This window comes from Apodemus sylvaticus, chromosome 13, assembly GCF_947179515.1.
Source record: "Apodemus sylvaticus chromosome 13, mApoSyl1.1, whole genome shotgun sequence".
NCBI classification, from domain to species: domain Eukaryota; kingdom Metazoa; phylum Chordata; class Mammalia; order Rodentia; family Muridae; genus Apodemus; species Apodemus sylvaticus.
In genome coordinates this window covers 47,787,307-47,802,044 of record NC_067484.1, presented here as the reverse complement: position 1 = coordinate 47,802,044, position 14,738 = coordinate 47,787,307, and the positions used below count along the sequence as shown (strand labels likewise).

Genomic DNA, 14,738 nt, shown 5'->3' with positions numbered 1-14,738 from the left:
AGACTCCAAGAAGTGGGGTGTGGCTAAATCAGCAGGTTGTAGTATCTGATGGAAATTATATGAACAAGAAGCATGATCTTAATTTTGCTTTTCTTACAGAGGAGCTCACACTATAATAAGACAGGATGTCCCTCAGCTCTGTCTCTGATTGTGCACCCTGGGCTTCCGAACCACAGTTTGCTCCCCTGCCTCTCTTGGGGGTGGGTGATACATTATAGGTCCAAATCAGAAACGTGTATGAACATGTTCTGATGCATTTCATTAACTGTAGAGTGGTCACTGTAATTACATTGTTCGTTAGGTTGTCTTTATTATGTTGCCACAAGCAACCTGGTTCTACCAGAAAGTGTATGGGGACCATTGGTTCCAGTCTATATGCTGGCTTAGCACCAAACTTCACTTCAGTATGCTGGATTTAGAATTTGCTATTAATTTTCTAAATGCTATATGAATATAAATATTTTTCAGGTTTCAGGACCTCTGGCAAGTGATGGGGCTTGACTTAGAAAAGTGTAGAAATCACAGAGCTACTCAGAGGGTTCTTCTCCACATTCCAGAAGAAGACTGAATTGAATCAGCAATGGAAAGGCTCTACATAATTAAAGACATAAAAGTAAAATCAAGTTCAACTGAAACATCTCTAAGAAAAACGAGTTTCCCAATTTAACATAGTAAATAAGGAAAGATTTGCTTAATTTGAAAAAAAAAACTCACCATAGTCGATTATGCATAATTGGAAGATATTATTTTCATTTATTTCCAATCCTATATGTAGGAGTTGGGCCCTCTTTGAACTGTGCCTGGAAAAGGCTTGCCTTTTACTCTTCCAAGCTGCATTATCAAAACTGTGTATTAACAGGCTCTCTCTTGAAAGCATTTTCAGTGGATTCCAAGCATAAGAGAACATCTCTATTTCTATAAAATTTTGAAAGGGGGTGCTAGCCACGGAGTCTTGTTTTCAATGTGAGCCTGTGGTCAACACGTGTCTCTTTGGAATTTTAAGTCCAGTGTTCTAGGAGGGTACCCCAGAGCAGTGCGGAACCTTTCAGTCTCAGAGACTAGAGTCCTGGAGACTCCGATGTAGTCAGTGCAGCAATTACCAAGCCACTTCCACACACTTCTGATACCAGTGGCCCAGGACGCAGAATTCTGTCCTGGAAACCTGTTACCTCTCTTCTTCCCCTGCCAAACACTAGCTGAGAATTGAGAAACCCAGTAGCAAGCATTTTTAAGGCCCCAACAAGAACACAGCTACTGTTTGTTTATAACCCTCTCCCTTAAAAATCCGTGCTTTGGCTTCTGATTTTTAGGGATGCCAACAAACGGAGTTTTAATGCTTCCCTGGCCAGTAGGAAGTCCGTGTCAGCTCTGGACTATGGTCACGTGTTTCTGTAAGGCGCGATCTACTTTTCTTTTGAGGCTAAGCACCTGTGGAGAAGCCTTCAACTCTGTTCTCCGTCCATCATCTCACCCACAAACATACTACTGCTCACTCTCTTCACTGCTGTGGCTCGTTGCGCACTCCTCCTGTGGACCTTCCATGGCACCGCCCACCGTGTTCCCATCATCCTCTCCTGTGTTCCCACCACGCCCCCTGTGTTCCCATCATCCCTCCTGTGTTCCCAATATCCCTCTCGCCCTTGCTAATGTGAGTGCCTGGAAAGTGAGAAATTTCCACTTACCTTTGATGCCACAGCATCTGACACATTACAAACACGCAACACAATGTTCTGCTGAATGGTTTATTGCATCTGTTAATATTCTTTCTTCTCCCCTCACTTACGCCTGAGCCATTCTGTACCAGAACTTCACCTTAATGGCGAGCTAGCATTAATGGCGTCATAATGATGACGATAATTACTTACACTAACTCTCTTGATTACCTGACAGCAGATGCACTTCATGTGGATTATTTTAATTTAACTCCATTTGCAGATAAAGAAACTGAGGCCCAGAGGAAGTAGGTAATGTAGTCCAGTGTCAAGAGCCCTCAGGGAACAAGGCTGCTTCTTACCCAGGCTATGCCTGCATCCCTGTGTTGCCTAGCTTTGCCCACAGCCTCCCTGCCCACCTGACCCATCCCTATTTACAGTGATCTACTCTGAATCCATCACTTTGTTGGCCAATTAATTACCTCAATTGATTTTATCTTACAAATTTCACTTGATTTGTTAGAACAAATTTGTTCTTGGGTCCTATTTGAAATGTTCTTTCAAAACATAATTAAGCAAAATTAATTATATAATAATTTTTTACCTCGTGGATATTTGAACATCTCCAAAGGGAACCTTGGCATATGTTCTTTCAAGAGCTATTTAACTAGAAAGACTCATCGCCACACCACCAATATGATTCCTCTTAACTTCTTAAAAACAAAACCCCCAAAATCTAGTACTTTTGTTCAGAAGAAAACCTGGTCAATATTCTTACAGTATTCTCAAGAAATGTTTTTTAAATATATGAGTAAATCCTTAGTTTTGCTCCTTTATTCTTCATGTAGGAATAATTTACCTGAGGCAGTTACAGCTCTCCTGTCCTGGTGTGATTATCAGTAGCGCCTGTTGAAAGGTGTTGCATTTGGATGATAAATTGTGTGATAATCTTAGTCATAGTGCGTGGTCCTCCTTTTACACATCTCATCAAAGACTGAAGACCTCCTTGCTTCCTCCCACCACTCATAAAGGACTCTTACCACAGCTCTTGGGAGAGTAGGCAGCAGAGGTGAATAGCCACGTTCCTCAGCACATAGTTATTTTATATCAGTTACGCATAGAATTTCGAACACCTACACATTATGTATCCTTTCATCACTCAGAAATTATATTTCTTAAGAACCACAAGCCTTTGTCTAGGTGTGGTGGTGCACACTTGTAATCCCAGCACTTAGGAGGATCCTGGGTATCAGGCCCGCCCGAGCTGTTACACTGTGAAACCCTATCTCAGAATCAAAGAGGAGAGGTGGGGGGCCTTTAAGACTTCTTCACATAGCTCAGGAGCCATTCATATATTTGCTTATCTATGCAGGCGCAGATCTATGCATAGCTCTGAAAAGATGCCAAAAATCTCAGAACAGTTGTTGCCTCTTGGGGAAGGCTTGAGATCAGAGCTGTGCAGCGAGAGAGGCCAAGCTGAGAGACTTTCACTTGATCTGTTTAGTCCATTGTTTTGTTGTTGTTTTTTTTTTGTTGTTGTTGTTGTTTTTAGGCTAGACTCCATATCTTAAAGCTGGCCAGGTACATCTATTTACATTTCAAATGTCCCCTTTCCTGGTTTCCCAACCACAAAACCCTCATCTAATCCCCCCTGCTCCTGCCTCTATGAGGGTACTCCCCCACCTATCCACCTACTCCTGCCTCACCACCCTAGCATTCCTCTGGGTCATCGAGCCTCCACAGGACCAAGGGCCTCCCCTCCCATTGATGCCAGATAAGACCACCCTCTGCTATATATGCACTTGGAGCCATGGGTCCCTCCCTGTGTACTCGTTGGTTGGTGGTTTAGTGTAAAACCTGATTTCTAAAACTCATATGTCGCACGAGTCTTTTAGAGAATAGATTGCATGGGACACGTCAGCATTCAAATTCATCTCAATCAGCCACTGACAGCCTTTTGGAAGTAACTTAATTTCAGTGACGCTCCATCAGGGAAAACTAAATTTCTCTTTCCCAGCAGGGTTGATTGCAAACAGCTTCTAGGCTTGGGACTTTGTGTCCATTTCCCCTTCTCTGGGGCTGGGGTTTTGTCTGGTTTGAACCTGTGCGAGCCTTGTGCGTGCTGCCACAGTCTCTGAGAGTTCATATTGGCAGCAGTCCTGCTGCGTCTGGGAACCGATGTTTCCTTGGAGTCCTCCACCAGTTCTGGCTCTTAGGATCTTTCTGCCTCCTCTTCCACACAGACCCCTGAGCCTTAAAGAAGGGTGTTTGATAAAGGAACCAACCACACTCCAGGACAGGCCCTGTGCCCAGCAACAGTTGACCAATGCAAAAGGAACTCCATGACTTTGAATGGGCTTTTGTTTTGGTATATGTATGTCTTGTTGGGTTTTTGTTTGTTTTGATCTTTGTTTTTCCTGTTTTTCTTTAGAAAGAAAGAAAACATGAAGGTAGGTAGATGGGGAGATGAGAAAGATCTGGGAGGAGTTGGGGGAGGGAAAGGAATATAATCAAAATATAGTGTTTAAGTAAGCAACTCTTTTTTTTTTCCTGAGCCTTGAGATCTGACCTGGAAATATGTGTAGTAATAGCCTTCCTTCTAGGACTGTTGTGAAACTTCAATAAGATAATGCAAGTTCCAGGGACAGTCTGGTAATAATTGTTAAAATGATGGCTGCCTCATTAACATTCTAGCATGGTAGGGAAAAGAGACTCACAAGCCCCAACTCCTGCATGAAGAACTATGGAGAGGGTATGGCCTCTGTGGGAAGGAAAATCAAGTTTCTCAAATGATGTGGTCCTTGGTAGGTCAACCTACCAAGATGGTTCCACACCCAAAAATATAAGGATAGCACAAAATATAATGAGGTATTATTTTTAAAAAGAGGGGGGGTATGAAATTGGGGGGCACGGGAAAGACTGGAAGGTGAATATGATAAAATACATTGTATAAAATTCTCAAAGAATTAAAAATATTGTTTAGCAGCGGTTACTATTATTATTGTCTATTTTTTGGCATTTCTACTGTGGTTATTACCTAAGATGATGTAATAGATTCTTATGGCTATATATATCTTGCCCTGACTTTGGGCAGTCATAAAATATACTTGTTTCTCTAACTTTTGTCCTAACATTTATGAGACTGACATTCTTTGAGATCCAACCATACTGCTTCATCTAAACATCTCCAATTTTTCCTCCATTTCTGGAGCCAATGGGGTTGTCTCGTTGGAGTTTCTGCCAGCAATAAGGCAATAAAGGGCCGGAGTGATCCCTAGAGAAAATTGATGGGAAAAGGCAGAGACAGGTCTAAGAGTGCCAACAATTGGCATTGTCTTTTGTATATGTGTGTGCATATTGGTATATCTGGTTGCATGTTCATGTCTATGTGCATGTGTGTGTGTGTGCAAGTACTCATGCACATGTAGACACCTGTCTGGAGGTCATCCTGAGGTGTCATTGTCAGGGATGCTGTCCACCTCATTTGAGACAGGATCTCTCGCTGGTCTGGAACTTTCCAAGTGTTCTATTCTGACTAGCCAGCAAGCCTAGGACCTTTTTGTCTCTCCCTTTCTCCGATTCTGGGGTTACAGAGGCGTGCTGGCACACGAGGCTTTTTAACGTCTGCATTCCAATGCAGATCCATGTGCTTTACACGTTGAGCTGTCTCTCTGGTTTGACATGTTCAAAATCATCACAAACTTCAACTATGAATAAGGAGCACACGGTTAACCTCAAAACTCATGATACACAGGTTCATCAGTGTCAATGCAACAAAACAGCCAGAGATCGATCACACAGGGAAAGCCTTCTTCGTGCTGCCTTCAGGTCTTATCCTGTCCACAAACTATCCAATTGAGCAAAAGAAGAGAAATGACCATGGAGGACACAGTGTGCTGTATTGGTTCCTCTCTTCAAGAGACCCGTGAAGTTCCTAGTCACACGGAGAAGGGCAGCTGAAGTCTGGCTTCACTTGTAGCCTAGCACTCAAGAGCCTAGCACGCTGACGGCTGCTTCAAAGTTCGTAACTCAGTAGGTCTCACTTCAGTCCACGCCATCTGGAAATGTGCCCCTGCTCACACGCACATACAACAGACGAGAAAGCTGAATTTTTTTTTTTATTTAAAGTTTTATTTGTTATATGTTTAGTACACTGTAGCTGTCTTCAGACACACCAGAAGAGGGAGCCAGATCTCATTACGGATGGTTTTAAACCATCATGTGTTTGCTGGGGTTTGAACTCAGGACCTTTAGAACTGCAGTCGGTGCTCTTAATCACTGAGCCATATCTCCAGCCCGAGAAAGCTGAATTTTAAAGAAATTAAATTGCACCCAGACTTACAGCCAGGCTCCCTCCACTTTGGGCGCTTTGTTCTGCTGCAATGGCTTCCGGTTCCCTTTGTCTCTGGTTCTCGGAAGGCTGGGCCTGGAGTGGAGATGCCACACCACAGTGTGGCTTTCACTGTGGCTTTCATTTTGGTTCACTTCCCTTACGAGATGCCCCTGTTGCACAGTTTTGTGTGCATGCTGCAACCACGTCTCCTCCTGCCCTTGTGTGGTAGGCATTCTTTCTGTTCTCTGAGGACCAATCTCTTCACACAAAAGACCTTTCCACTACCTCTCTGTGTTCCTGCAGCTGAATCTGTTGCCAAGAGAGATCGAAATTCTTCAGAAATTAAAATTTTCTTTCCGAAGGATTTAAACGTTACTTATATTTCAGTGTGATCGTGGAAAAGGAAGTAAGAATTGGTGTTAGGTACGCCACATGAGGGCTCTGTTTTCACACAGCCATCTGGTGCTTTGTGTGTCTTAGTTTCATGGTACTAATGGAAGGAGTTGATTGATCTTGACCAAATATATTTCATCACTAGAGTTTCGAGAATATATGAAGCCCGATGTGTTACATTCTCTATACAGGTCTGCAGAGGAGCCTTTCTGCTTAGGCAGTGCGCCACTTCCATGTGGTCCCTGTTTATTAATCTTTAGAATGACCCTGGGAGGTTGAATCAGTAATCTCGGCTCACTGGTGAGAAAGCAGTTCTAGCAGGACCCCTGTGCAGTAGCTGAACCATAGCTCAGTTGTTCATTTGTTGCAGGATGTCTGGGCTTGTTAAGTAGTCTGTGCTTTTCCAGGAGGCTGGGAAGAAATGTCACAATCAGGGCCCACTGGCACACGGACTCCATACTGCAGTCTTTTTTTTTTTTTTTTTTACTTTAAATATTTTTTCCGAGCAAAAGCTTCAAAATGTATTATTGGAAGGTGTAATTTTCAGGTAAGTTCATGACTTTCAAACACAAACTGGATGTTTTGAAGATTTTTCTTACCTGAGTTCATGTGGGAACAGGGCAAGCTGTTAACACTTTACCAGCAGGACAACCCTAAGATATGCAAACAAGGCTCACGGACACTCCGCTAGGAAAATTCTATTCCCTCCCCTCCCCACCCTGCATAAGCAAGAGCCATTTTTTTTTACTATATCAGTTTTCAAGCAGTTTTTTGAATTGTAAAGTAGTGAGGGAGATGAGTGGGGTCTGTAAGGGCTTGGAACCAAGTCCTAGCTCCTGCTCAGAATGTGCCCAGGGATGGACGGGGGCATTTCAAAGTCACCATTTTCTCTGCTGTGCATCCGTTATGTGGCCTTTTAAAGGAGCACCTATGTTTCTGGATCACATGTGAGATACGGGGTGTATGTCTTGCCCTTGTCCCTGTGGTGGCATATGCTGCTGGGTTTTAGCCACATGGCACTGGGAGAAGATGTACATGACACAGAGTATTTGAGGGTCAAGCTAAGGCTGGAGGGCTTATCCATTCTCCTGAGATAGCGCTCTCTGGAATGGCCTCTTCCATCCGAAGACATAAACACAGTTTGTGTAAGGGTGCCTCACGATCGTCCTCTCTCTCTGACTAGGGTGTTACTTCTGACCTTTTCAGGGCCAGCTGTCCTTACAGTTCACAAAGAGATATGCAGCTCCTCCTGGCCACGGCCTTCCCACTCTAGCCCCGCCCCTTCCCTTGCCTCCCCTCCCTCCTCTCTTTTCCCTTTTTTTTCATTTCTTCTCTGTTCTGTTGATTTCCCCCTTCAGGCTTTTCAGTGTGTAGGACGCGGTCAGGGAACATAACCAGGCATTCTCTCCTGAACACCACCTGATCCCAGAGTAGGGAGGTAACTTTTAGCCCACTGACCTCCCAAGACAGCTGGGTTTGATTCCAACTAGCTTACTTTTTTCTTCCTTCCTTCCTTCCTTCCTTCCTTCCTTCCTTCCTTCCTTCCTTCCTTCCTTCCTTCCTTCCTTCCTTTCTTCCTTCCTTTCCCTCCCTCCCTCCCTCCCTCCCTCCCTCCCTCCCTCCCTCCCTTCCTTCCTTCCTTCCTTCCTTCCTTCCTTCCTTCCTTCCTTCCTTCCTTCCTTCCTCCTTCTCCTCCTCCTTGTTTTTAAAGGGTTTTTGTTTGTTTGTTTGTTTGTTTGTTTGTTTGTTTGAGACAGGGTTTCTCTGTAACAGTCCTCGCTGTCCTGGAACTTACTTTGTAGACTAGGCTGGCCTTGAACTTGTAAAGATCTGCCTGCCTCTGCCTCCCAAGTGCTGGGACTACAGGCGTGTGCCACCATCACTCAGGGTTCTTACCCATTTCTTATACTCCAAATTGCCTTCTCCCTCAAGTCCATTCACACTTGGAATTTTTCAATATAAGATAGCTAAGGTTTCTCACTGTTTGTTTATAAAGAACATTTGTGAATTCAGCCCAAAGGCTAGACATACTCTCTGAATGGTTTTCTTCCATCTTCCTCACCCGGGGTCCACTGGATGGAATTTAACTGGGTAGTCAATTGGAATAAGTGTGTATACAGTCAGCATTCAAAAGTAGCAAGTATCACAGACCTTCTGAGTGGGGAGACTATGTGTTTGCTGATAAATATGTGACAAGACTTGAGTCTTTCATCGTGTAGTATTAGCAATGTGAGGCATTTTTGTTAACTTTTAGAAAACTATGTTCTTCGCTCATTGATGGTATCAAAAGGCTTTTCCTCTATTCTGAACACTTTTTCTTGCACACATGGGTCAGAATATTTTTACCATCAATATTTATCTCCAACTTTATGATTGTTGGTGGTAAAACCAGGAATCCCTAAATACTAGTTTGTTTTGCAGAAAACACTGCTGAGGAGAACTGTTCAATTCAGTCCTGGAAAAAGAGGGAGCTGAGCAGACACAAAGTAAGATGTACTCTGTTCTGGAGAACAGTCTTTCCTCAGACTAGGGATGGAATAGGACCTCACACATGCTGGGCATGGTGTCAGGCCTTTTCTTCTGCCAACAATGTCCATGTCTATTCCCAAGGCAGATGAATCCATCTTAATTGTAAACAGCTGATGGATATTCTCAGGACTGTCACCTTGGAGAACATCTATGCACCTTGTTCAGTTGTGTCCAGGAGCATGCTTTAGTGTCTCTCCCCCCCTCCCCTTCCCCCTTTCCCCCTCTCCCTCCCCCTACCATGTTTAAACACAGACCAAGCCAGAAGCAGAAACGGACCAGTGTGACTAATCTTCAAGTCAGAAATATTAAACCTTGCTTACACTCAGAATATCTGTATTATTGTCTTCTGATGTATACAATAAATCTTTGTGTACGATAAATCTTTCCTTTCTAAAGAAAACTTATTTGCTGATGGTAAGAGAAACCACTTTCTGAAGTATGCTTACATAGGGGGAAAAATCCCACATGTTTAGTGAGTTAAAACAAGTGTCTATTTCTCTAGGTTTTAAAATAAGCAAACAGAAACATCCAAATATGTGTTTTAAATTTGCATTTTTCAGGCCAAAACATTTTCCTTGAGAAGTACTTAAGCGTGGAGAGGAGATGGGAGAACCCAATGCCTGGCCAAGCCTGGGGCACGACACAAATGAGCAGACAGGTGGGGTCTGCATTTGGAGAGCTTAGGGACCAAAGGGAGAGATGGTAACACGTAGGCAAATGCTGATTTAGGAACTGGGAAGTGTGATGATTAGCAAAGAACTTAAATAAAACCTCATTTTCTCATGCAACATCTTCAAAATGCCCTGACCGTAGTGTGAGAGGACACTGGTAGGGTGCTGACCTAGATGACATCTGCAGAGATGGCAGGAATTGCATATGATTTAAAGATGGATAAATGGTAAATGGAAAAAAATTGGTAATGGGCTGAGAAAGGAGAGGATGAGATGGTGGATGGTTCCCAGGTTTCTGACTTGAGCGGTGGCCAGAAGAGATGCTATTAACTGAGGCCATAAATAGTGGACAGGGAGTATTTTACAGGATGGGTTAAACAAGGATTCAATTAGGGGCCGGTGTGTCCGAGATGCCTGCAAAGTTTCAAAAGAAAACTGTGTCTCAAGTGTTTTTTGCGAAACGAGTCTGGAAAAAAAGTCAAGGCTGAGGACTGTGGGAGTTGTTGGCACATGGATGCTATCAGAAGCCATGGAGATGATATCACACAGGGGTGAGACTAGACAGAACGGGAAAAACTAGGTCCGGGATTAGCGCTGAGATGCACCAGGCCTTTAAGAGAGCTGATAGATCTGACAAGGAGCCCGAACAGGCAAGGCTAGCCACAGTTAGTGTCCAAGAAAGAAAACAGTCACATTTTATGATCCCAGACCACATATCCCTGGCAAGCAGCTGTCAGCCACAAACCCCTGCTTGGCTCAGAACAGGCTGAAAACTAAACCCACTGAATGCTCGTCTGCCTTGTGGAGACGGAGCGGGATGCACTGAATTGATCTAAAGAGTAAGATGGAAGTTCTGGGAAGAAAAGGAGAGCATCAGAGATCAGCTTCCACATCTGGGTTATGACTCGGTTACAGTAAATGAGGGATGATCTCGCTTAGTCTGCAGAAGATTGGCTTCTCCTCCCTGGTTTGCAGGAAGCTAAAATGCTGTGGTGCAGAGTTCTTGCTTCTCTATATTTGAAATGAAATGGGATGTTGAGATTTAATGAGAAAAGTAGCTTGCTGAGCTACAAAGTTGCTTTCCTTTTCTCTCTCAAAACACAAGATGCAGGTTCATCCAGAACAACCCCTTCCCCCCCCCCTCTCTCCCTCTCTCTCACTCATGTTTCAGTATTTCCCAACAGAAAGTATGTAAGTATGTCTACCTGGGAAACATGACTGTAGATTCTAGATGGGCTGTTTGTAGGTGCCAATCTCTAAATGGTTAAAAGCAGAATCTTTAAATAAAAATAAGTTGCTGGTATCTAAGTAATTTGTTATGTATCCGAGAATGACAGTGTATTTCTTCCTGTAGAAACTGGATTTGTTAAGGTCTATATCTGGAGTCATAACACAAAAGAGAGTTCTTGGCCATAATGAGGCAAAATTAACTGCTGGGGTAGTGTGTGTGTGTGTGTGTGTGTGTGTGTGTGTGTGTAGGATTTCATTAGTGTGAATTAACACTGTTTTGTAAATTGATGAAGAGACAGGAATACGAATTTTGTGTTAGTATCACTATTAAACACAAATGGTTTAAAAGCTTGAACACTCTCCTGAGGTTGGTCTCTTTCCTCAGCTTTTCACTTTCCTTTTCTCTCTCAAAACACATTTTGGTTCTTCTTCGGCAGTCTCACTTCGTGTTTCTGTAACTTAATATCAACAGTTGGGAGGGCACTGTGTCTGGTTCCCCCAGGACATCCTTTCAGTAGATGCATAGCATCGTATGTTCCTGGATGAGCGCTATGCTCTAGGAGTCATTCTGTAGTAACCTGTATGAGACCACATACCTGCTTTGAATTCATATTTTAAATGTAATGTGGATTCTCATCGTCTCCACTTTACATCTAGCATGAAACGTGCTCCTATTTGTCCTCCTAGCCTGGGTTTCGTAGTTCTTCTAGTTTGCTTCCTACTGGTGCTAGCTTTTATCCAAACAAATCACTTTATATCGTCAGTGCCCTAAGCTGTTCATCTTCATCACTAAATGGTTAAATGCCAACTGCTCTAAGTACATTCTCTGGCATGTGCAGAGAGAACAGAAATTTCTGGATGCCCAGAGCACTGCAGTCCTGGGACCTTAGCCAGGGGAAGAAGAAAAAGGAGAGACCTAGACAAGCACTCCTATTGCAGCCAGCAACAGAAGGGGTAATCATGAGAGAGTGAAGCTAATGTTGGTTTGTTGAGCGTTCTCACTGCTGGGCTCTAAGCTAGAAGCATTTCGTATGTCATTAATCAGTAATTCATGCAACTCTTCTGTGTACATTAAACATCTGCCAAATTAAGTTATGAGCATTCTGAAAGTCGACTCTGGGGATCAGCTTTTCCAGAGTATGTTTTGTGTGTAGCATGTTTTGTTGACTCATATTAAGCTTATTTCCTCGAAACTTAAAAGCAAGAGTGGACCAGGAATAGCAGCCGGCAGTGAGGTCTCTCTGAAGTGTAACCTTCCAAAAGCTGACATCTGGGAGGGAAATTGGAAGTGGGTGGGATGTCTGGGAAAGTGATGACCAATGGCTCAGGCACTTGGGCTGTAGCTGGTTCATAGAACAGGGCTCTCCTTGGGGCTCACCACAGTAAATATGCCATCTTACTCTGTATTTGAGGCTTTGTTATTTATCCTGCTTTCATTCAAATGAGTTTCTTTAAGTTGCCTGCGTTTGCAATTGCTTAGAAGATAGGTATAGAATTGACTTAAATTTTTAAATTTTCATATAATTAAGTTAAATAAAAAGGCATAAAGGTTTGCTACCTCACGAGACATAGTATTTAATTTTTAGATTTATTTTTACTTCTATGACTGTGCATGCATCTGCATGAACACGTGCTACATGTGTGTGCAGGTGCCCAGAAGAGGATGTCAGTTACAGACAACTGTGAGCCTGGCAGCATAGGTGCTGGGTTCTAAATAAAGATCCTCTGTAAGAGCAGCAAATGCTCTTAACCACCGAGCCATCTCCCCAACCCCCCTGAAACATAATATTTTCAAATCAAAGGTTTTCAAGGGAGTTATTAACTTTAACTTCTCTATCAACATTATATCAATAATTGGGAAACAAACAGTAAATAGTGAAGGAATGCGGAAAGTACTCCCTAATACGTGGGGGTTTGTTTGTTTTACTTGCTATTAACTGATCTTTTGTTCTTTCTACCCCATCCCTCTCGTTCATAGTGGCTACAGATGTCTTCAATTCCAAAAATCTGGCCGTTCAGGCACAAAAGAAGATCCTGGGTAAAATGGTATCCAAATCCATCGCCACCACCCTGATCGATGACACCAGCAGTGAGGTGCTGGATGAGCTGTACAGGGTGACCAAGGAGTACACCCAGAACAAGAAGGAGGCAGAGAGGGTTATCAAGAACCTCATCAAGACGGTCATCAAACTGGCCGTTCTCCACAGGAACAATCAGTTCAATCAAGACGAGCTGGCACTGATGGAGAAGTTCAAGAAGAAGGTGCACCAGCTGGCCATGACGGTTGTCAGTTTCCACCAGGTAGAATACACCTTCGACCGCAACGTGCTGTCCAGGCTGCTGAACGAGTGTCGGGAGCTCCTGCATGACATCATTCAGCGCCACCTGACCGCCAAGTCTCACGGACGGGTTAATAATGTCTTTGACCATTTTTCAGATTGTGATTTTTTGGCTGCCTTGTATAATCCCTTTGGAAAGTTTAAACCTCACTTACAGAAACTTTGTGATGGCATCAACAAAATGTTGGATGAAGAGAACATATGAGATTGTAAAGTAAGATTGTGACCAGCAGCGATTTATGTGACGCAGAGCACTGATGACTCATAAAGGGAAGACAGAGACAGATCACATGTATTTCAGAAAGGCTTAGCCCCATACGACCTGTTGTTGTTGGACATTAATAGTAGTATTTCTGTATGGCTTGTTGTATTTGAAAGAAAGAAAAAAAAGCATATTGCCAAAAATTCTGGCTGAAAATGTCTTAATGAATGGTAGGATATGGGAAAAATGAACGGTTGGTCATTCAGATGTCGAAGGATACAAAGACAGATGAGTGTGGCCCCAAGCGCTGGCACTTCTTGTGTTTTAGGGAAATCGTGTTGGTGACATGTTGGATATTTCTAATATGTATAAAGCTGTGTATCTTGACTCACCTTGATCCTTTGCTGTGTCTGTGTATCTCTCTTAAAATGCCAAGAACCTCTCTTTGCTGTATTGATCCTTTTGAAACAATTTTGCTTCTTTTGGTTACAGATTGTCATCCACCTTCAGGAATTAAATCTGAGGCAGTCAAACCTAATGCTCAGGAAAGCAGAAAACTGTGCATCTGAAATCATGACTGTGGAAATGAACAGCCTTAGAGATCATGAGCAATGTCCTCTGCTTTTGAAGCTGAGTTCTACCTTTCAGTACCATCAGTGATACTTAGAGTCTCAAAACTAGTGGCATGGTATTGCCTTGAAATACTTGCTTAGGGAGTAACTTTGATGTCATGTTGAACATGTACTGACATGTTCCACTATTAACATGCATTTTATCTGTAGGAAGAATAAATCTCTAGATTGGCTTTGATATTGAAACAATAAAATGTAAGTAGCATTTCAAAAAGAAAAAAAAATTCTTGAGTTTAAAGATGAACTCATCAGACTGGTTTAGGGGTGAAAGGATAGAAAGGACGTTGCTAAGTAACATAAGAAAGATTCATGCGTTTCAGTGTGTAACAAGAATTGATGAATAAAAGACGCCATTTTTTATTTAACAACTTGGGTTCTAGATGGTATTATTTGGTTTATTGAGGAGTAGACTGACAGTGTGTGTCTTCAGTGCTTGGTGTGTCATTTCTGTATAATTTTTGGTGTGCGAATAGTGAAGTAGACCCTTGCTTATTGTGTAAAAGAGCTAGAAGCCATCTGGGAAGTAACAGATGCAACTACTGGCACTAAATATCGGCACTGCTACCAAGCCTGTCATTTGCCTGCCTCAAGAATATTGACAGTGAAATAAAAATCTACCAGCAAAGATCCCATGAGTGAAAATTCCAGAAGTTAAGATCTGCTTTGACCCACCATAGATTAGGAGGAAGTGGTCAGGTTTCTCTGAGACCCAGTTTTTTCAGTAAAGCTAAACAGCAATGGCAAAAATTATCTATGC

At 42.8% G+C, this 14,738-nt stretch overlaps 1 protein-coding gene across 4 annotated transcripts in view; it reads left to right on the top strand.

Moving 5' to 3' along the window:
• The window catches only part of Tnfaip8 (TNF alpha induced protein 8), a 113,907-nt gene extending 100,161 nt beyond the window's left edge, over positions 1-13,746 (top strand). For all 4 annotated transcript variants that reach the window (XM_052155979.1, XM_052155977.1, XM_052155978.1 and 1 more), the window contains exon 2: positions 12,787-13,746. In XM_052155979.1, the coding sequence (XP_052011939.1) occupies positions 12,787-13,352 (566 nt within the window). In that variant the 3' untranslated portion in view covers positions 13,353-13,746. The remainder of the gene's footprint in view (positions 1-12,786) is intronic.
• Positions 13,747-14,738: the final 992 nt, after the last annotated feature.